General features: G+C 40.8%; 1 protein-coding gene across 3 annotated transcripts in view; it reads left to right on the forward strand.

Annotated features, from left to right (window-relative positions):
* LOC128690875 (uncharacterized) overlaps nt 1-9,147 on the forward strand; it is a 30,934-nt gene extending 21,787 nt beyond the window's left edge. For all 3 annotated transcript variants that reach the window (XM_053779630.2, XM_053779631.2, XM_053779632.2), the window contains exon 5: nt 4,150-9,147. In XM_053779630.2, coding sequence (XP_053635605.1) covers nt 4,150-4,298 — 149 coding nt within the window. In that variant the 3' untranslated portion in view covers nt 4,299-9,147. The remainder of the gene's footprint in view (nt 1-4,149) is intronic.
* Nucleotides 9,148-24,848: the final 15,701 nt, after the last annotated feature.

Raw genomic sequence — 24,848 nt, forward strand, 5'->3', positions numbered from 1 at the left:
TCCCAAATACAATTCGTCTCCATTCACTCCTATCTAACACGCTCACGCACGCTTGCTGGAAGTCCAAGCCCCTCGCCCACAAAACCTCCTTTACCCCCTCCCTTCAACCTTTTCGAGGACGACCCCTACCCCGCCTTCCTTCCCCTACAGATTTATACGCTCTCCATGTCATTCTCCTTTGATCCATTCTCTCTAAATGACCAAACCACCTCAACAAACCCTCTTCAGCCCTCTGACTAATACTTTTATTAACTCCACATTTTCTCCTAATTTCCACACCCCGAATTTTCTGCATAATATTTACACCACACATTGCCCTTAGACAGGGCATCTCCACTGCCTCCAACCGCCTCCTCGCTGCAGCATTTACAATCCAAGCTTCACACCTATGTAAGAGTGTTGGTACTACTATACTTTCATACATTCCCTTCTTTGCCTCCATAGATAACATTTTTTGCCTCCACATATACCTCAATGCACCACTCACCTTTTTTCCTTCATCAATTCTATGATTAACCTCATCCTTCATAAATCCATCCGCTGACATGTCAACTCCCAAATATCTGAAAACATTCACTTCTTCCATACTCCTACTCCCCAATTTGATATCAATTTTTCTTTATCTAAATCATTTGATACCCTCATCACCTTACTCTTTTCTATGTTCACTTTCAACTTTCTACCTTTACGCACACTCCCAAACTCGTCCACTAACCTTTGCAATTTTTCTTTAGAGTCTCCCATAAGCACAGTATCATCAGCAAAAAGTAACTGTGTCACTTCCCATTTTGTATTTAATTCACCATTATTTAATCCCACCCCTCTCCCGAACACCGTAGCATTTACTTCTTTTACAACCCCATCTATAAATATATTAAACAAGTATGGTGACATTGCACATCCCTGTCTAAGACCTACTTTTACCGGGAAGTAGTCTCCCTCTCTTCTACACACCTAACCTGAGCCTCACTATCCTCATAAAAACTCTTTACAGCAACATCTGCCACATTGCTCCTCTATCCACTCTATCATATGCCTTTTCTAAATCCATAAATGCAATGAAAACTTCCCTACCTTTATCTAAATACTGTTCACATATATGCTTCAGTGTAAACACTTGATCTACACATCCCCTACCCACTCTAAAACCTCCTTGCTCATCCGCAATTTTACATTCCGTCTTACCTCTAATTCTTTCAGTAATAACCCTACCGTACATTTTTCCTGGTATACTCAGTAAACTTATTCCTCTATAATTTTTACAATCTCTTTTGTCCCCCTTCTCTTTATATAAAGGGACTATACATGCTCTCCGCCAATTCCTAGGTACCTTCCCCTCTTTCATACATTTATTAAACAAAAATACCAATCACTACAACACTATATCCCCTCTTCCCCTGCTTTTAACATTTCTGTCATGATCCCATCAGTTCCAGCTGCTTTACCCCCTTTCATTCTACGTAATGCCTGACGCACCTTCCCCACACTCACATCCTGCTCTTCTTCACTACTAAAAGATGGTATACCTCCCTGGCCAGTGCATGAAATTACCGCCTCCCTTTCTTCGTCGATATTTAAAAGTTCCTCAAAATATTCTCGCAATATACCCAATACCTCCATTTCCCCGTCTACTAACTCCTCTACTCTGTTTTTAACTGACAAATCCATTCGTTCTCTAGGCTTTCTTAACTTGTTTAACTATCTCCAAATTTTTTCTTATTTTCATTAAAATTTCTTGACAGTGTCTCTTCCATTCTATCATCTGCTCTCCTTTTGCACTCTCTCACCACTCTCTTCACCTTTCTTTTACTCTCCATATACTCTACTCTTCTTATAACACTTCTGCTTTGTAAAAACCTCTCATAAGCTACCTTTTTCTCTTTTATTACACCCTTTACTTCACCATTCCACCAATCACTCCTCTTTCCTCTTGCACCCACCCTCCTATAACCACAAACTTTTGCCCAACATTCTAATACTGCATTTTTAAAACCATATATATATATATATATATATATATATATATATATATATATATATATATATATATATATATATATATATATATATATATATACATACATACATATATATACATATATATATATATATATATATATATATATATATATATATATATATATATATATATATATATATATATATATATATATATATATATATATATATATGTCGTGCCGAATATGTAAAACTGGTCAATTAGGTTAGGTTAAGTCCTTTCTTAATTTTTATCTTATACGTTTAAAGATATAATTTTTTCATTAACGTTAATGTAAAAATTTATAATTTTGCACCAGAAGAATCTTAGAAAACTTACCTAACCTCATTATATCAAGAACAATTTTTATAGCCTAACCCAACTAAATATATTTTAGATACGTTTACAATAATTTAATAATAAATAAACACAATGAAATATATTTTTTTCGTTAGATTCAGAATGATTTTTGCGAAATTATTGCATACACAAATTTTAGCTTGTCTTATATGGCAAAATAAGCGTTGCTATTTAAGCCAAAATCGCAAGTTCTGCCTATTCGGCACGACATACATACGTATATATATATATATATATATATATATATATATATATATATATATATATATATATATATATATATATATATATATATATATACACACAAAGCTTAAAAAAGAAAATATCTCATTGGGAGGCCAAACAACACAAGCACGTCGCTAAAGATGGCATGTCCAAGGAATTCATGAAGCAACTGAAGAGAAGTATGTCGAAGCACCGCCAGCAGATGGCTGGTAAGGAATAAGCCCTATTTACTGTCGTGTCAGGAGACATAGTAAGAGGAAAAGACTCGGTTTGCATAGACAGAACAACCATAAGGAAGTTAGGACGATGTTGAATGTTGAACTAGTATATCAGGCGCCTCAGAGAATCAGTGTTATTGCATGAAGCATTTGAAGGAATAAATGTTGAACAGCGAAAAATTTTGCCTGACGTGTGAATTCGGAGAAATATGTTTAACCTATCATGTACGGGCTTACGAGCTGGCCTGGAGTTTTCAGACTCTGGCGCCACGAGTTCACTCCCCATCCGTGGTATGGTTTGTTTGCCGTCGTGTTATTACGATTTTGTGAGTCCATTTGTTACAAGTAAGATAAGAGACATATGTAAGACTAAGAAATTTTACTGAAGTTTCGTCAGTAAAGATTCCTAGTGTTGCCCAAGTGTCTTACATATCTTTTTGGTATGGCAAGGCATTTATAATATGATGGTATGGGTACGAAAAGAGAATATGCAGTACAAATTTTTATTGGGCCAAAGTTTCGCTTGGGCAAAGCTTTATCAACTCAAGACTTGAATAATAATAATAATAATAATAATAATAATAATAATAATAATAATAATAATAATAATAATAATAATAATAATAATCTTTATTTCTACAAGCACATGGTACAACTTATACAGACATGATGAAGCTCAACCTTGAGCTAATTATTGTTCCAGTAGAAGCTTGTTCAGCGTATTGTGATTTCATACTAATGTGTATTCGTGTTGGAGAGCAACGGGCACGAAAACAGATCTAAGTATTCAAGATATTTAACACGCAAACAATCACGTTAAACGTCTATGAGTAACTTATCAATAGGTAAAAGTTTTGATTATCTTAATAAATAATGTCAATGCATTCTTCTCTTTTATACTTCTGTGAGAGTATTATGAAAAAATACAAGAATTTACCCACCTGCAACCATATTCTTTCTAAATTTACGTTTTCTAACAGTTTTTTTGTAACACTGCCTACTAAACTTGTTAGCTAATCTGGTCTCTGGTTTAAAGGAGTTTCTCTGTTGCATTTTATAGTCCATTCCATATTCATAATTTACTATTTATTTGCTAGTTTTCTGTCTCTCAGTGAAGTTTAATAGACATTTTAAAAGGGATAACTAATTCCTCAGTACATTTTTTTAATAAATGAAAAACTACAATAACTAATGAAAATAAATAAAAAACAAATACGTAAATTACACAACATAATTTAAAATAAAGGTATGAAAAAAAAATGGTAACTAGATATAAAGCATTTAATATTTCTGATTAATGTATTTGAGTATAACACCGCTTGTTTTGACTGTTGAGTTTGTCGGCAGGTGATGGTCTGAGGAAGAAGAGGTCGCCGAGATTCGCTGTTGGCACTGCCCAGCGGGTGGCCAAACAGCACAAGCACATAGTTCAAGGTGGCATACCAAAGGAATTCCTGGAGCAACTTAGGAGAAAGAAGGCCAAGAATCGCCAGTAGACTGCAGGATATAAACAGAAACGCTCTGTGTGATGGCTGGACAAGAAGAGTCCTTGAAGGAGGTGCAAGAATTTACATGTGTTGAAAGAACGACTGGACGAATGGAGGGAAGATGTTGAGATATATCAGGCGCTTCAAAGATTCAGCTAATATTTGGAATTATATGAATAAATAAATGTTTCATATAAGTAACTTTTGATCGAGGTGTTGGCGCCGAGAAATGTGTTCGTGGGGACTCAAGAAAGTTACACAATAAATATGGTAGTGGCCCCGGGTTCCAAAACATATTAGAATGTAAGAATATGTGTGTATTATTGTAGAAGAAGAGGAATTAATAAAAAAACTATTTTCATGAAATTTCCTAGTACAAACAAGGCAAGAGATTTATAAGCGTCTTCGAGTTTCCTGCGATTATCACCTAAATTACAATGTTATTGTTACAGTAACACCTGACACTCCTGTGGTGCTGTGTGACCCATGACACTCCTGTGGTGCTGTGTGACCCATGACACTCCTGTGGTGCTGTGTGACCCATGACACTCCTGTGGTGCTGTGTGACCCATGACACTCCTGTGGTGCTGTGTGACCCATGACACTCCTGTGGTGCTGTGTGACCCATGACACTCCTGTGGTGCTGTGTGACCCATGACACTCCTGTGGTGCTGTGTGACCCTTGGCACTCCTGTGGTGCTGTGTGACCCATGACACTCCTGTGGTGCTGTGTGACCCTTGGCACTCCTGTGGTGCTGTGTGACCCATGACACTCCTGTGGTGCTGTGTGACCCTTGGCACTCCTGTGGTGCTGTGTGACCCATGACACTCCTGTGGTGCTGTGTGACCCTTGGCACTCCTGTGGTGCTGTGTGACCCATGACACTCCTGTGGTGCTGTGTGACCCATGACACTCCTGTGGTGCTGTGTGACCCTTGGCACTCCTGTGGTGCTGTGTGACCCATGACACTCCTGTGGTGCTGTGTGACCCTTGGCACTCCTGTGGTGCTGTGTGACCCATGACACTCCTGTGGTGCTGTGTGACCCTTGGCACTCCTGTGGTGCTGTGTGACCCATGACACTCCTGTGGTGCTGTGTGACCCTTGGCACTCCTGTGGTGTTGTGTGACCCTTGGCACTCCTGTGGTGCTGTGTGACCCTTGGCACTCCTGTGGTGCTGTGTGACCCATGACACTCCTGTGGTGCTGTGTGACCCTTGGCACTCCTGTGGTGTTGTGTGACCCTTGGCACTCCTGTGGTGCTGTGTGACCCTTGGCACTCCTGTGGTGCTGTGTGACCCATGACACTCCTGTGGTGCTGTGTGACCCATGACACTCCTGTGGTGCTGTGTGACCCTTGGCACTCCTGTGGTGTTGTGTGACCCATGACACTCCTGTGGTGTTGTGTGACCCATGCCACTCCTGTGGTGTTGTGTGACCCTTGACACTCCTGTGGTGTTGTATGACCCATGCCACTCCTGTGGTGTTGTGTGACCCATGACACTCCTGTGGTGTTGTGTGACCCATGCCACTCCTGTGGTGTTGTGTGACCCATGACACTCCTGTGGTGTTGTGTGACCCTTGGCACTCCTGTGGTGCTGTGTGACCCATGCCACTCCTGTGGTGTTGTGTGACCCATGACACTCCTGTGGTGTTGTGTGACCCATGACACTCCTGTGGTGCTGTGTGACCCATGATACTCCTGTGGTGCTGTGTTACCCTTGACACTCCTGTGGTGCTGTGTGACCCATGCCACTCCTGTGGTGCTGTGTGACCCATGACACTCCTGTGGTGCTGTGTGACCCTTGACACTCCTGTGGTGTTGTGTGACCCATGACACTTCTGTGGTGCTGTGTGACCCATGACACTCCTGTGGTGTTGTGTGACCCATGACACTTCTGTGGTGCTGTGTGACCCTTGACACTCCTGTGGTGCTGTGTGACCCTTGACACTCCTGTGGTGCTGTGTGACACTTGACACTCCTGTGGTGCTGTGTGACCCTTGACACTCCTGTGGTGCTGTGTGACCCTTGACACTCCTGTGTTGCTGCGTGACCCTTGACACTCCTGTGGTGCTGTGTGACCCATGACACTCCTGTGGTGTTGTGCGTCCCATGACACTCCTGTGGTGCTGTGTGACCCTTGATATACGTGGAGCCGCGTGACCCTTGACACTCCTGTGGTGCTGTGTGACCCTTGACACTCCTGTGGTGTTGTGTGATCCATGACACTCCTGTGGTGCTGTGTGACCCTTGACACTCCTGTGGTGTTGTGTGACCCATGACACTCCTGTGGTGCTGTGTGACCCTTGACACTCCTGTGGTGTTGTGTGACCCATGACACTTCTGTGGTGCTATGTGACTTATGCCACTCCTGTGGTGTTGTGTGACCCATGACACTCCTGTGGTGTTGTGTGACCCATGCCACTTCTGTGGTGCTGTGTGACCCTTGACACTCCTGTGGTGTTGTGTGACCCATGACACTTCTGTGGTGCTGTGTGACTCTTGACACTCCTGTGGTGCTGTGTGACCCTTGACACTCCTGTGGTGCTGCGACTTGTCTCACACTCCTGTGATACTGTGACCTCTCACACTCCTGTGGTGCTGTAACCTCTCACTCTCCTGTGATGTTGTGACCTCTCACACTTCTGTGATGCTGTGACCACTCATTCCTGTGGTGCTCTGACCTCTCACACTCCTGTGATGCTGTGACCTCTCACACTCCTGTGGTGCTGCGACCTCTCACATTCCTGTGATGCTGTGACCTCTCACACTCCTGTGGTGCTGTGACCTCTCACACTCCTGTGGTGCTGTGACCTCTCACACTCCTGTAGTGCTGCGACTTGTCTCACACTCCTGTGATGTTGTGACCTCTCACACTTCTGTGATGCTGTGACCACTCATTCCTGTGGTGCTCTGACCTCTCACACTCCTGTGTTTCTGTGACATCTCACACTCCTGTGGTGCTGTAACCTCTCGCACTCCTGTAATGCTTTGACCTCTCACGCTCCTGTGAAGCTGTGACTTCTCACATTCCTGTGGTGCTGTGACCTCTCACTCTACACTCCTGTGGTGCTGTAACCTCTCACATTCCTGTAATGCTGTGACCTCTCACACTCCTGTGATTCTGTGACCTCTCACACTCCTGTGATGCTGTGACCTCTCACACTCCTGTGATGCTGTGACCTCTCACATTCCTGTGGTGCTGTGACCTCTCTCACATTACTGTGATGCTGTGACCTCTCACACTCCTTTTATGCTGTGGCCTCTCACTCATGTAGTGCTGTGACCTCTCACACTTCTGTGATGTTGTGGCCTCTCACACTCCTGTGGTGCTGTAACCTCTTACACTCCTATAATGCTGTGACCTATCACATTCCTGTGATGCTGTGACCTCTCACACTTCTGTGATGATGTGATCTCTCACACTCATGTGGTGCTGTGACCTATCACACTTCTGTGATGTTGTGACCTCTCACACTCCTGTGATGCTGTGACCTCTTACACTCCTATAATGCTGTGACCTATCACATTCCTGTGATGCTGTGACCTCTCACACTCCTGTGATGCTGTGACCTCTTACACTCCTATAATGTTGTGACCTATCACATTCCTGTGATGCTGTGACCTCTCACACTCCTGTGATGCTGTGACCTCTCACACTCCTGTGGTGCTGTGACCTTTCACTCCTGTGGTGCTGTGACCTCTCACACTCCTGTGATGTTGTGACCTCTCACACTCCTGTGATGCTGTGACCTCTTACACTCCTGTAATGCTGTGACCTATCACATTCCTGTGATGCTGTGACCTCTTACACTCCTATAATGCTGTGACCTATCACATTCCTGTGATGCTGTGACCTCTCACACTCCTGTGATGCTGTGACCTCTCACATTCCTGTGATGCTGTGACCTCTCACACTCCTGTGATGCTGTGACCTCTCACACTCCTGTGATACCGTCAGTTTCAAAATATTTCCAATCCATTTTATAATAACCTTCCCTGAATTTATTAGTTGTGATATCTACTTCCTTTCTGTCTTCTAATAAAGACAAATTTGACCACAGAATTCTTCACAGTTCAATATTCTTAAGTGTTGAACATATTCAGTTGCTTCTGTCTGACCTTTCCTTTTATTGTTAATACTGAAGATTGAGACACTTATGCAACATATGGGAATCTTTATTAAGGAAACGTTTCGCCACACAGTGGCTTCATCAGTCCAATACAAAGCAGAAATGGGCAAGGAGAGGAGGAGTTTGAGGTAATCAGTCCCTCAGCCTGGAATCGATGTGTATATAAGCCACTTCTCCGGTTATATGCTGCACTTTCTACAAGAGTGATGGACTGAACACAACGATTCCAGGCTGAGGGACTGATTACCTCATACTCATCTTCTCCTTGCCCATTCCTACTTTGTATTGGACTGATGAAGCCACTGTGTGGCGAAACGTTTCCTTAATAAAGATTCCCATATGTTGCATAAGTGTCTCAATCTTCAACTTGTCGGTTTTCAAAACCATTTACTGTTTTTTCACAATACTGGTTCCGTACGAGAGCTGCTTTTCCTGGTCACGAAGAAGCTATTCTGAAGTCATCGTAAAATTCACATGAGAATCCCTACGGGTAAATTTTCTTGATATATGTCCATGGAACTCGACGCATTATAAAAAAAAATCTGCAAATGTCATATGCTATTCTAGTATGTTTGGGAGCAATATATCTGGGATTTACACAGTTTGTGAAGTTACCTTAGAATCGAAGCATCTTTTGTTTCATGCTTTTATAAAAGCTAAAACTTAAGTAAAAGGTACACGCAATTATTGACCTGTGACTTGTGATTAATAAAAGTGCCGAACTCTTTTTTTTTTTTTTAATTATTTTTGACACGTACAGTATGTACTCATCTAGTTGTCGTTCAACTGATTTTTTTTATTTTTATGTTTGGATTCAATACGTCTCGGGTGTGTATGTACTCACATAGTTGTGGTTGCAGGGGTCGAGTCACAGCTCCTGGCCCCGCCTCTTCACTGGCCGCTACTAGGTCACTCTTCCTGCTCCAGGAGCTTTATCATACCTCCTGTGTGTGTCTGTGAGAGAGAGAGAGAGAGAGAGAGAGAGAGAGAGAGAGAGAGAGAGAGAGAGAGAGAGAGAGAGAGAGAGAGAGAGAGAGAGAGAGAGAGAGAGAGAGAGAGAGAGAATGCTAAGGTATTTTAAGATACCGAATAAGTTTAATTATCAGATGTATCAGAGTATGCAGCACAGCACGTAGTTACGTACACACATGAAAAAAAAGCTAAAACCCATCGTTATGTCTCCAGTGAAAGACTGAAGGTACCAAACATTACATCACTGGAAGATAGTAGAACCAGGGCAGACTGACGGTACCAAACATCACACCGCTGGAAGATAGTAGAACCAGGGCAGACTGAAGGTACCAAAACGTTACATCACAGGAAGATAGTAGAACTAGGGCAGAATGACGGTACCAAACATTACATCACTGGAAGATAGTAGAACTAGGGCAGACTGAAGGTACCAAACATTACATCACTGGAAAATAGTAGAACTAGGGCAGACTGAAGGTACCAAAACGTTACATCACAGGAAGATAGTAGAACCAGGGCAGACTGAAGGTACCAAACATTACACCTCTGGAAGATAATAGAACCAGGGTAGACTGATGGTACCAAAACGTTACATCACTGGAAGATAGTAGAGCCAGGGCAGACTGAAGGTACCAAACATTACACCTCTGGAAGATAATAGAACCAGGGAAGACTGAAGGTACCAAAACGTTACATCACTGGAAGATAGTAGAACCAGGGCAGACTGAAGGTACCAAACATTACACCTCTGGAAGATAATAGAACCAGGGTAGACTGAAGGTACCAAAACGTTACATCACAGGAAGATAGTAGAACCAGGGCAGACTGAAGGTACTAAACATTACACCTCTGGAAGATAATAGAACCAGGGTAGACCGAAGGTACCAAACATCACACCACTGGAAGATAGTAGAACCAGGGTAGACTGAAGGTACCAAAACGTTACATCACAGGAAGATAGTAGAACCAGGGCAGGCTGAAGGTACCAAACATTACATCACTGGAGGATAATAGAACCAGGGTAGACTGAAGGTACCAAACATCACACCACTGGAAGATAGTAGAACCAGGGTAGATTGAAGGTACCAAAACATTACATCACTGGAAGATAATAGAACCAGGGTAGACTGAAGGTACCAAAACATTACATCACTGGAAGATAGTAGAACCAGGGTAGACTGAGGGTACCAAACCATTACATCATTGGCAGATAGTAGAACCAGGGCAGACTGAAGGTACCACATATTGCATCACTGGAAGATAGTAGAGCCAGGCCAGACACGACTGCGGTAAAACACGATTCTCTTAGAACTCGATCTGGTAAAAGGGAACAAGATTGAATTACTACCTAGAATAAAAATGGCGCAGGAACATTTGAAAGTCCCTCTTCAATCTGAGAACAGAAAGTGGACGATATGGATAAGCAAGTGATGAAAAAAGATATGTAGTGTTAAGAATAAGCATGATAGAGCTAATGAGTCCAGAAACAGCTTGTGATCGTTGCTGAATAAATAAAGGGAAGGAAAGGAAATAAATAACCATTAATAGGTTAAACACACACACAGACACACACACACACACCAGTGAAGAGGCGGTTCCAGGAGCTAGGACTCGACCCCTGCAACCTCAACTAGGTGGGTACAACTAGGTGAGTACACACACACACACACACACACGCACACACAGTCCCAACAAGTAAAAAAAAAACAAAAGAGGGAAAAAATGACAAAGGAAAGAAAATAAGAACTCAGAAAAAATATACACAAAAATACACAGACAGTAAAATAACTTTTCCATAAAAAAAGGGATTAATTCAGGATCAAAGAGACGGACTTGTCAGGTGTAACAGAGACAAGACTCAGAGCAAAGAAGAAGAAAAATGAAGGGAAAAATATATGGCTGCGGAAGATCTAAGTCAGAGACTTTCAACAAAACACAGATTAAAAATTAGAGATGTAGCATGATGTCAGGGAACATAATAAGCATGACCTGCATAATGTTACTAGTAGCATCATAATGTCACTAGTAACATCATAATGTCACTAACATCATAATGTCACTAGTAACATCATAATGTCACTAACAACATCATAATGTCACTAGTAACATCATAATGTCACTAGTAGCATCATAATGTCACTAGTAGCATCATAATGTCACTAGTAGCATCATAATGTCACTAGTAGCATCATAATGTCACTAGTAGCATCATAATGTCACTAGTAACATCATAATGTCACTAGTAGCATCATAATGTCACTAGTAGCATCATAATGTCACTAGTAGCATCATAATGTCACTAACAACATCATAATGTCACTAGTAACATCATAATGTCACTAACAACATCATAATGTCACTAGTAACATCATAATGTCACTAGTAGCATCATAATGTCACTAGTAGCATCATAATGTCACTAGTAGCATCATAATGTCACTAACAACATCATAATGTCACTAGTAACATCATAATGTCACTAGTAGCATCATAATGTCACTAGTAGCATCATAATGTCACTAACAACATGCTCATTAGTGATGCATGACTTGCAACATGACCACAACATGTTCACTGGAGAAGCAAAATGTATATAGTCCCCTTTTAATTTTGATATGATTAATTCTTAAGGTTGAAAAAATAAGCAAAAGCAAGTTGTATGAATGAATTCAAATATGACCGTAGAATATGACATGCATAATAAACTTGCCAATATTGTCCACAGAAGAGACTTAGGATGCACTCAAAACTTCCCGCTTCATTGGAAAAATCATTTTAATTCAATTCTTAAGCTATTAATAGGATATCGCTTACATGAACTCTGAGCCTTGCAAGATGCTGAGGTAAGAGGCGAACAAATTGCTGACAAGAGACGATAGCAATTATTTGCTCCTGTTATCTTTTAGCCGTTTTTCAGCTGGAATTTAAATGCTGTAAACTAAATTGTATTATTTTCGCCGAATAGAAGAAGCATCAGGATCTCGAAAATCTGTGTATGAGTGATAAGATAACAAGAAACAGGTGATAGCCTAAAATACAACAACAGTGAAAAGTAGCAATTTACCAAGCGCTTTTGTGACCTCTCACAAGGAATAGAAAAAGTGATAAAGCAATAAGGGGCCAGTAGTCGTGCTTCAGGTCATCTGAATTGTCCTCGACTTCTCAGGTCAGGTTAAGAGTGACATGTCAGGCGAAGGTGAATGTATTTGTCAACATATCTAGTAATCCTCATAAATGTTATGTATTATAAATAAATCTAGTTTATACAATCCTGGATTTATATTAAAACTGTATTCTGTATTTTTTTTTGTGAAGCTCAATTCCATTATATTTCTTTTAACCATAACATGTAACAGACCTTATTACAACTTTCTTAGATTTTAACCAATCAATGGCGCAACCAAATATCTCACATGAGCAAACAGGGCATTAGACTCTTGCCAGGTTTTTGTGCTATATTTAAGTTGCTGTAATCTTAGTTCAAGACATATTTTTCAGTATACTCAGAATAAAATTTGTTGCATTTTTTTTACATGAAATCTAATAGACACAGAAATCAGTATGTTGGGGAAATTTTTAGATAAAATACCTTTCTATGACATCAAGATTTTTAAATATAACATTGATTTTGAAGTTCTTAAGTAGATAAGGAATGTCAAGGAAGTTTACTTGATATAACAACACCAACAACTTTTTGTTTTTAGAGATGTAAAATGTGTTTCCAGCAGTTTTTTATTTTTTTTTCATTGAAACTTTTTTTTTAGATATTTTAGACTAGATATTTCATATATTTTCATTATTTCCTTGTTTATGAACTCTTGGCTACACTTACACAGAGCTATAAAACACATGGAGGAAAAAAACAGAATATTTAACTCGTACATAAAAAGAGTTTCAGTTAGTTTTCTATATATTTTAATTAAAACGTTTGATTCTTGTAAATAATAAATCATCTAAAAATAGTAGAGTTATATTGTTCAAACTCATCAGTAAATTGTGCATTGAGCTAGATTATTTAACTCAAGGTAAAACTCGTTCAAATCTTTATTATAGAGTATTAAACATATGACAACATCCACATATCTGTACCACTTAGCCTTATCAGGATTTCTCTTAAAACCCTTTACTGGGCAAGAAACACTGTTGTGTTGCCTTCGTTTTAGGCCATTTTGGAGGATTTCAAGACCTTATGAAGTTTTTGACAAAGCCTCTGTCCAATAAGGGAACTCCTCATCATCCAAAAGTAACCAATCAAATATCTACTAGCTCCTTACCAAGCGGAGTAAGATGTGAAGCAATGTTGTTCTAGGCACAGAAGAATGTGATTCACAATTGCTCATTAGTAACAATGATTCTTTAGGCTCGCATTCAGTCATAGAAATTATGAAACTTACGCTAAAATTCATAAGAGTAAAAGAATCTCAGAACGTGTCAAACTATAACATACAAGAAGCATATCGAAATTCCTTCGATATAAAGTTCCTTGCCCAGTAGAGGGCTTTGAGGGGACTTGAGCTAGAGTTCGTCACGGCCACGCTAGCTGGAGATTCGCCTGTAAAAACTTTCATTTGTGGTCACAGTGGTGCCTATGCTAACTTTTCTATGATGTAGAAATATACCTAGTTGGATGAATCTTATTGAGGCTACCTGGCCCAGTGGCTAACGCGACGGTTTGGAGGTTTGAGACTCTGATCGCGGGTTCCATCTCCGCCCGTGGTATGGTTACATAAAAATATCCACGTACAAATTCCACGTCCTTAGTAATTTTCAGATGGTATAGATTAAACCTGTATATATATATTCGAATCAACAAAGACAATAACAGTATAAACAATATAAAGTTTCTTGCGAGGATTCTTATCGACGCTTTCAAGCATTTTATAAAAATACTTTTCCTTATTATAAAAATAATTTCAAAATATATTCCGATATACAAAGATGGTAGATACTGCAAAAATAAATGTGCCTTTCATTATACATTTTTCTTCCAGCACTGCATTTTCCCTTCATTTTATATTTTTCAGTATAATGAGCGATTTAAAATGTAACAATACACCTACTGATGGAATGAGATATTTTGTGAATTCATATCTCTTTTAAAATGTTAACGAGAAACACAAATTTATATTCATCTTTTTTTTTAACAATTTTCATTTACTGTTTCTGTAATAAAAGTTTTATTTGCCCCTTCCGGTTTAGTCTGTGTTTTTTATTAATATTCTATTTGGCGAGTATCAAACCAGGTTTTTTTTTAGACCGCTTTGTCAATTAGCAGATGAGCTGAGCCGCAGTTTTTATCCTAGTGGAATCTGCATATGAAATCCTAGAAGAACACGAGAAAGATGGGTGGCAGAAACTGAATGAAAGAAAATGGGATACGTAAAAGTTCAGTAAATGATATAAATAATGAAACCATAACAGCTGACAACGAGGAAGAAAAAGCAATTACTGAAAATTGTATCATTGAAATCGAGGAAAATAAAGCAAACAGAAACCTGATTGCAAAAATACCCATCAGGAAAGTGTAAAGAAACCCAAATGAAGTGTGAAATTGACAGAAGCAAATATAAAAACAGGAAAAAAGAGGAAACAATATGGAAGACCACTTAGAACTGAGGAAACGGACTTTTCTAAGTACAGTGTCTCACTGTCCCTCCATAATAAGCGCTGTCTCTACTTCACGTAATGCAATTGAGTACATTTAGTAAAATCTGTCGATACGAGATAAGAACCGGGTCTATGAGCTATGATTCAACTCCTTGCAAACATTAAATTTAAACTTAAAAAAATGCTGCAACCCTTTCCCCTAGTCTCGAACCAGTTGTTTACTCTGCTGTCTAGATAGATGTCTGTGGCAAACTATCATAGCATGGATTTCAAGACCTCATATAATAGTTCATACATTGCGTACCTTTATACCCAACTTTTATTATACACTGTAAGTCGACCTGCTCAATATGACTAAATAGTAGGTAACCCACATGAGTGATCAACATGTGCCTCACAGGAAGAAGTATTTGAGAAGTCTATGTCGGTTGGTGTGAGAAGCATCTCTAAGCTAGTTGGTATAAGTATGTGCAGTGATTTACTATTGGGGGAAAAGTTGTTGCTGATCTAGATTTGTGGACAGTACCTAAAGTGCTTATAGGAACGGTTTATAAATTAAATGCATTTAGAGAAGGTGGATTAAAGTGCATGTCTTGATAACTCTGTGAGATGTTGATAAAAGGTAAAAATATTTAAGAGGATAGTGAGGCCAGGAAGAGAGCCTTCGCATACCTAATAGCCTCTAGTTGCATGTACCCCTCCCAGTTTCTAGCCCTTTGTTCACTGGTGCCGGATACTGCTCACTTTAACAGTCCTTTTGATGTCCGGTGATGACTTTGAAATTGACCACATCCGTGAATAATGTTGGTGTTTAATGGTGGATGGTGGGAAAGGAGAAACTGTAAGATATAATCTCTCTTTGGCTCTGTCTGTCTGGCTCTCTCTCTCTCTCTCTCTCTCTCACCCATGCTGTTATCTCTTCCATAACTTCGACTTCCCAAGTCTAATAAGTAGTCTTCTTTGCGACATCGTATCAAAAGTCTTCTTATTGTCTGGGAATCAGCGGTCAACTCATCCCTCTCTATCCTGTTTGAATTCTGTTACAGCCTTATTGCCAGTCTAGACTCTGCAGGGGATTCTACCAGTCACCACCAAAACCTTAAATATACAACCATTATTGCACATTACAGATGTAGTGGAGGAGCCTTCTTCTTCTTCTTCTGGGGAAAGTAGTTCCCAGGAAGCAGGACGGGGTGGCCCTGGCTTGGATACTGAGGATTATAGTGCAGTCCTAGAAACTGCACAAACTGAGAACACACCTACCAAAAATTCTATGCAACCAAATGCGAAATTTTGCATATTCTATGTTTGGGGAATCTGTAAGCATGAAATATCAGGAGAAACAAATGGGACATGCACTTTTGAGCATCCCAGAAAATGTCGTGACTCCCTGTCTAAAGGAGTGTGTCATTCTCCCTCCTGTAAATTCTTTCACCCAGAAATGTGCCACTCTTCGGTCCTTCAAAAATAGTGCTACAACACCAGCTTCCCTGTATACCACCTAAAAGGGACCAGGAAGTACAGACCTCATAAGATAAACAACAGTAGTTACGACAACCCCACTCCAAGCGACTTTTTTAGTGGCAGGAAACGAAGAAAGAAAATGGGAAGAAATAACAAAAATAGTCCACCACCTTGGAGCCTTGTTGGACTGGAGGCACAACCAGTGGCCCTCCCCATGGCCCACCTTCAGAACCACAGCTACTGATGCCAATAACATAATCCCCCCAACAAACACAGAATACAACCTCGTTGATATTTGCTAATAAACAAGGCCTTAAGCCATCCACTAACACAATACCTTTTATCAGTGGACTTCTAGAGGAGTCAAATGCGATGTTTGCAGCCTTCACAGAGACCCACACAAAAGATCACCTTGACAAGGAAATATGGATATATGGGTACAACCATTTTACATGCGACAGAAAGAACAGGTAACAAGGGAGGGTTGGCCTGTATGTCGAAGAGTCGCTCATCTGCACGGAGATTCTGAACACCACAAATGATGTAGTTGAAGTTCTAACAGTAAAGATCGAGAACCAAAACCTAGTCATCGTGGCTCTATATAAGCCACCAGATGCAACCTCTCAACAGTTCAAGAAACAGCTACTGAAAATTGACTACTCTCTGGATGAAAGGTCACACACACATGAGCTACTAAATCTTTGCGATAAACACACCCTATGTCAGCAAACAGTGGAGCCAACAAGACTGGAAAACACACCTGACCTTATCTTCACAAATAATGAGGACCTAGTAAGAAACATAACAATACCAAAAACAACTAATTTCGATCACAATCTCATTCGATGTTCAGGCTTACATGCACAGGGGTACTGATCAGCAAAATGCGTGTACCTGTGAAGGTGTCTTCACCAAATACAACTTCAACAACAAGAACTTTAACTGGGACCAGGTGAACCATGTCTTAAATGAAACATGTTGAGAAGATATCTTAAATAACATGGATCCAAACCAGTGCCTTGAAAGGATCAACTTCCTAGCAGCTGAAGTATGTTCAAGACATATTTCCCTAAGAAGAAGAGAAGAAGTAAACTGGAGAGAGAAAGATGCTCCCTCTACAGAAGACGACGAAGAATCACTGAGCTCCTTAAGAACGCTAGATTATCTGATACACAGAAGGAAGCGCTGACCAAGGAAGTGGAAAGTATCGAACTTAAGTTAAAGGACTCATACAGAACCCAGAAGAGACAGGAGGAGCCAAAAGCGATTAGTGAAATTGAAAGAAATTCGAAATATTTCTTTTCATATGACAAAAACAAGGCAAATACCACATCTAGAAGCTTGCCCTTTTTCAGACAAGTTGGGACTTGCACAGATGACAACAAAGAAATGATTGAGATACTGAAATCCCACTACGACTCTTTGTTTAGCGAGCCACTAATCAGTCTAAAGATCGACAATCCATATGATTTTTTTTCATGAATGAGCCTCAAAACTCCATCAATGTATGCCAGATTTCCGACATTACCCTAACTCCGATAGACTTTGAGAAAGCCATTGACAACATGGCCATGCGCTCAGCCCCAGGCCCAGACTCGTGGAACTCTGTGTTCATTAGGAACTTCAGTTCTTAATGAACTGCAGATGGAGAAGGAACTTAGACATGGGTGAAATTCCAGTCACTAAAAACAAAGGATATAGCCCAGTCAATAAAGGTGGCAGCAAAGCATTAGCTAAGAACTATAGACCAATAGCTCTAACGTTCCACATCATAAAAAAATTGAAAGAGTGCTAAGAAGCACGATTGCAAACCACTTGGATTCCCGAAAACTCCACAATCCAGGGCAACATGGGTCGCTCCTGCCTCTCACAACTACTGGATTGCTATGATATGGTCTTGGACGCACTGGAAGAAAAACAGAATTCAGATGTAATATACACAGACTTGACAAAAGCCTTTGATAAGTGCGATCATGGCGTAATAGCGCATAAAATAAGTGCTAAAGGAATAACTGGCAAAGTGGGGAGATGGATCTGCAACTTTCTAACCAATCGAACACAAAGAGTAGTGGTAAACAGGTTAAATCGGAAGCTGCCATAACGAAAAGCTCTGTTCCACAGGGCACAGTACTCGCCCCAATCCTGTTCCTCATCCTCATATCAGACATAGAGAGAGATGTAATCCACAGCACATCCTTTGCAGACGATACTAGGATCTGCATGAGACTGTCATCTATTGAGGACACAATTAACCTAGAAGAAGTTATAAACCAAGTTTTCTAGGGCAACGGAAAATAATATGATGTTCAATGAAGACAAATTCCAACTACTCCGTTATGGAAAACTGGAGGAGACATTAATTAGAACTGAGTATACTACAAACTCTTATCATACAATAGAGCGAGAAAATAATGTGAGGGACCTGGGAGTGGTAATGTCTGAAGATCTCACTTTCAAGGATCACAACAGTGCCACGATCACAAGTGCAAAGAAAATGATAGGATGGATAATGAGAACGTTCAAAACAAGAGATGCCAAGCCAGTGATGATCCTTTTCATCATAATCTATACTTGGAAAATCCTAGAAGGAGTGGTCCCGAATCTCACACAGAAATCACTCCCTACAAAAGTAAAAGACTGGGCAGGTGGTGCAAAATACCCCCAGTGAAAAGTAGAGGCGTCATTGGTGCACTAAGAGAAAACACCACAAGTGTCCGGGGCCCAAGACTGTTCAACAGCCTCCCACCATGCATAAGGGGAATTACCAATAGGCCTCTGTCTGCCTTCAGTAGGGAGCTGGACAGATACTTAAATTCGGTACCAGATCAGCCGAGCTGTGGTTCGTACGTTGGACTACGTGCGGCCAGCAGTAACAACCTGGTTGATCAGGCCCTGATTCACCGGGAGGCCTGGTCGTGGACCTGGTCGCGGGGGCGTTGATCCCCGGAATACCCTCCAGGTAGACTCCAGGTATATGAAGTCTCTAAGGTTTGTGTATTTGGATATATGTAGTTTGTTTTGTATGTATGATTTCATAATTGAGAAATATTTCTTTTTTTAATTAAGACACTTTGGACTTCCATCCGTTTTTATTTTAACTTATTAGTTATGAACATTAAGAGTTAAACAAACAGATCACATGAATAAGATTCCTATACTATTCTTAGCTCTCTAATCCAACACTCACCCCGTCACCTCATCCCTTATTTTGAAATTTCAACTGTTGTGTTGTAGTGAGTGATCGGTGGTGCCTCTAGGCCAGGCGGTGATGTCAACACGTTGCTGGTGTCTGTCCTTACTCCTGTTAATGTTGGAGACGACTTATGTGTGTTTGTCCGCTGTGACTGGCAAATGTTGATTCCATCAGCGACCCTTTCACTGTTTAGCTGTGACCTCCCGGGGGAGTGACCTTCATTATTATTATCGTTATTATAATTATTAGGCTTCACAAAGTGCTGAAAACGTGGGGTTATTCTGTTTAATGACTGGTGGAGGCTTAATCTTCAAGGAGACTTGATTTTTATCAAGGACGGAACACTTTTCAAGGTTGAGGAACTAAACACCTCATAATTACTTTTCCATGTCTTCCATTCTCCACTTCCACCCTCTCCAGTTTTTATTTCCCTTATTAGATTGAAAAAAAAAGTTAGGTGGTTAACGAAAGGAGTCACCAGTAAAAATATACAGGTGTTGCACATGTGTCTTACAACTCGGTGAGCTCACGTACACGGTTTCTCCACTGAAGATCGTAGGCTGTGGATTGTACGTCGGCTTACGTGTGGCCAGTAGTAACAGCCTGGTTGATCAGACCCTGATCCACCACAAGGCCTGGTCTCAGACCGGGCCTCTGGGGCGTTGCTCCCGAAACCCTCTCCAGGTATACTCCAGGTAGCTCCTACGAGAAAACAAGTTTGCATGCAGAATTGACGCCAACAGTATGCTTGCAACACCGTACCTCCCACGTCCACATCATGGTGTGGCACAGAGCTACACTTTAATTGATTGAGAATGTCAGAATTAAGCTAAGATGTCCACAATCTTCAACTATTGAATGAATAAACTCCATTAATCAGAACAGTGACGTACTCACCTTGGCTACACCCATCACCCCTTCATCATCACAGAACATAAACTTAGAGTATAACACAGGCCAGAATTACTCCTGCAGTGTTCCTCTGATGTTCCACATAGCATAGACTAGTAGTACTCCTGTAGTGCTCTGATGCTCCACATAGCAGTGACCAGTAGTTCTCCTGCAGTGCTCCTCCGGTTTTTCACATAACAGGCCAGTAGTCCACCCGCAGTGCTCCTCTGGTTCTCAACTTCCTAATCTTTCGCCTAACTTCAGCTAGCGATTATATATATTTAAGAAACATTGCTCCTGAGTTTTTTTTATACTTCCGATAAAGACTCCCCTCCCTCCTCGGGGAGGGGGAAACGCTGCCTTCTTCCCTCCCATCGTTGGTGAAACGTTGCCTTCCCCTACCCTCGTGGATGAAACACTTCATCACTAAAATTATCAACGGATTAGCCTTCTTACCAGGAAAGAGGGAAATGGAATGAGGAGAGAGGAAAGGTGGAAGAGAAAGAGAGAGAGAGAGAGAGAGAGAGAGAGAAAGAGAGAGAGAGAGAGAGAGAGAGAGAGAGAGACTGTAAGAAGAGTATAGGATACTAGGGCCAGGGAGATATAACAGGCTTGTTAACAGCGTAAAGGCTGGTACCCGGGAGACAACTGCTCAATTAGAGAACAATAATTGCCATTTTAGAGCGGCCGCATCTCATTAAGGTTAAATTGTCCTGTTACGACCGGGAGACTTTTGGGTTGAATGTTGCAGGTTACGTTGTGTTCCCTGAGACCGTCGAATGTTGAGTTGGTGGTAGTGATGGTGGTGTAATTATTGTGTTATAGTGGTGGTTCTGTTGTCGTAGTGGTGGCTCTGTTGTGATTGTGGTCCTGTTGTGGTAGTGGTGGCTCTGTTGCGATAGTGGTTCTCTTGTGGTAGTGGTGGTTCTGTTGTGATAGTAGTGGTTCTGTTGTGGTAGTGGTGGCTCTGTTGTGATAGTGGTCATGTTGTGGTAGTGGTCGCTCCGTTGTGATAGTGGTCCTTTTGTGGCAGTGGTGACTCTGTTGTGATAGTGGTCCTGTTGTGGTAGTGGTGGTTCTATTGTGATAGTAGTGGTTCTGTTGTGGTAGTGGTGGCTGTGTTGTGATAGTGGTCCTGTTGTGGTAGTGGTGGTTCTATTGTGATAGTAGTGGTTCTGTTGTGGTAGTGGTGGCTCTGTTGTGATAGTGGTCCTGTTGTGGTAGTGGTCCTGTTATGGTAGTGGTGGCTCTGTTGTGATAGTAGTGGTTCTGTTGTGGTAGTGGTGGTTCTGTTGTGATAACGATCCTGTTGTGGTAGTGGTGGCTCTGTTGTGATAGTGGTGGCTCTGTTGTGATAGTGGTGGCTCTCTTGTGATAGTGGTGATCCTGTTATGATAGTGGTGACTGTTGTGATAGTGGTGGTCCTGTTGTGATAGTGGTGACTGTTGTGATAGTGGTGATCCTGTTGTGATAGTGGTGACTGTTGTGATAGTAATAAAGTTGGTAGAATTACCGACAATATGTAAAGTAAAAGGACACAAATGCAACTAATGTGACTTTTTATTGTGGCAACGTTTCGCTCTCCAGGAGCTTGGTAAAGCTCATGGAGAGCGAAACGTTGCCACAATAAAAAGTCACATTAGTTGCATTTGTGTCCTTTTACTTTACATGTTGTGATAGTGTTGACTCTGTTGTGATAGTGGTCCTGTGGTAGTGGTGACTCTGTTGTGATAGTGGTCCTGTGGTAGTGGTGACTCTGTTGTGATAGTGGTCCTGTGGTAGTGGTGACTCTGTTGTGATAGTGGTCCTGTGGTAGTGGTGACTCTGTTGTGATAGTGGTCCTGTGGTAGTGGTGACTCTGTTGTGATAGTGGTCCTGTGGTAGTGGTGACTTTTTTGTGATAGTGGTGACTGTTGTGGTAGTGGTGGTCCTGTTGTGATATTGGTGACTCTGTTGTGATAGTGGTGACTCTGTTGCGATAGTAGTGGTCCTATTGTGATAATGATGACTGTTGTGATAGTGGTGACTCTGTTGTGATAGTAGTGACTGTTGTGATAGTGGTGACTGTTGTGATAGTGGTGACTCTCTTGTGATAGTGGTGACTCTGTTGTGATAGTGATGGTCCTGTTGTGATAGTGGTGACTGTTGTGATAGTAGTGACTGTTGTGATAGTGGTGACTGTTGTGATAGTAGTGACTGTTGTGATAGTGGTGGCTGTTGTGATAGTGGTGGCTCTCTTGTGATAGTGGTGACTCTGTTGTGATAGTGATGGTCCTGTTGTGATAGTGGTGACTGTTGTTAGTAGTGGTCCTATTTTAGTAGTGATAGCGTTGGTTATCATCACGGGGAAGCGCTAAACCCGTAGGGATTATATAGAGCCTGTGGAGGGGGGAGGGGTGGAAGATGGAAGGCATTCAGGCTTAATTCAGGAAACAGGAGCACAGATCCAATTCCCTAGATCAAGAGCCCCTCACTAGCGTCAAGGAACCTCCCCTGAGAGGGGTAGTGGTGGTTCTATTGTGGTAGTGGTAGTTCTGTAGTGGTGTTGTAGGGGGGGGTGTGGGGTGTTGTTATTGTTGTAGTGATGCCCAGCTTGCAGAAAAAAGCTCCCAGATTTTAAGTTTAAATCGACAATCTCATTAATTTCAGCATTAACCACGGAAATCTCTCGTAAAATAGAAAATAAACGGAGTCTCATATCAGTCAGTGAAAGATGCTGGAAAAAGTTCAAACAATTGCATCTTGGGAACGACCTGGATCACAGGAACAGTGTAAATAACACCTGGATCACAGGAACAGTGTAAATAACACCTGGATCACAGGAACAGCGTAAATAACACCTGGATCACAGGAACAGTGTAAATAACACCTGGATCACAGGAACAGTGTAAATAACACCTGGATCACAGGAACAGTGTAAATAACACCTGGATCACAGGAACAGTGTAAATAACACCTGGATCACAGGAACAGTGTAAATAACACCTGGATCACAGGAACAGTGTAAATAACACGAGATATGAAGGACTGGTGTAAGTCAGGCTCGGGAAGGTAACCTTGACGCAGGCTACATTGAGAGAGAGAAAGTGTAAGAAAGTATGAGAGTGAGTGAGTGAGAGAGAGAGAGAGAGAGAGAGAGAGAGAGAGAGAGAGAGAGAGAGAGAGAGAGAGAGAGAGAGAGAGAGAGAGGTAGTGAAGCTTGGGGATTCGTTTTTTCTGTTTTCCACTACTGACATCAGTTTCTCTCAAGTCTACAAATATGGCTTAAGAACAAAGATGGAAAATATATAAACTATCTACAACAACAACAACAGAAATGAAACATATAAATGAAACGCTTGTTTAGCGAAAATGTTAAAGCGAAAACCAAAAAAATAAAAAAAAAGAAAAAGAAACCCTAGAGACATCAAGCAACAGAAAAAAAAAACAGAAATAATCACAGGTAATGCACTATTTTTTTTGCAGATTTGCTAAACAAAATATAATTCACGTTATCATCCACTTCATCGGGTGATATTCGGGGGTAAGTATGAACAACCATTATTACTGTGTCATCATCCTCTGCTATGAGAATAATGAGCACCATTTGGATAATTTACATCATCGGCATCTTTAGCGGCATAGTTTGCATAATTTTCTGGCCACTATTACCATCATCATTATCATTAATTATGTAAAAAACTCTCATCACCTTCATCATCATCACCAGTGTAATAATGTATACCAATTTCTGCCTTCACTTATAATTATTGAATATTTATTATCATGGTAAGAATTTCGTCCCTATCATCAGGGCGTGAGACCTACTATGTTGTCCCTACTATGTTGTCCCTGGTATGTTGTCCCTGGTATGTTGTCCCTACTATGTTGTCCCTAACATGTTGTCCCTAGCATGTCCCTAGTATGGTGTATCCAGTATGTTGTATCCAGTATGTTGTATCAGTATGTTGTATCAGTATGTTGTATCAGTATGTTGTATCAGTATGTTGTATCAGCATGTTGTATCAAGTATGTTGTATCCAGTATGTTGTATCTAATATGTTGTACCTAGTATGTTGTATATAGTATGATGTACCTAGCATGTTGTATCTAGTATGTTGTATCTAGTATGTTGCATCTAGTATGATGTATCTAGTATGTTGTATCTAGTATGTTGTATCTAGTATGATGTATCTAGTATGTTGTATCTTGTATGTTGTATATAGTATGTTGTATATAGTATGATGTACCTAGTATGTTGCATCTAGTATGATGTATCTAGTATGTTGTATCTAGTATGTTGTATCTAGTATGTTGTATCT

The sequence above is a fragment of the Cherax quadricarinatus genome, chromosome 24 (genome assembly GCF_038502225.1).
Source record: "Cherax quadricarinatus isolate ZL_2023a chromosome 24, ASM3850222v1, whole genome shotgun sequence".
NCBI classification, from domain to species: domain Eukaryota; kingdom Metazoa; phylum Arthropoda; class Malacostraca; order Decapoda; family Parastacidae; genus Cherax; species Cherax quadricarinatus.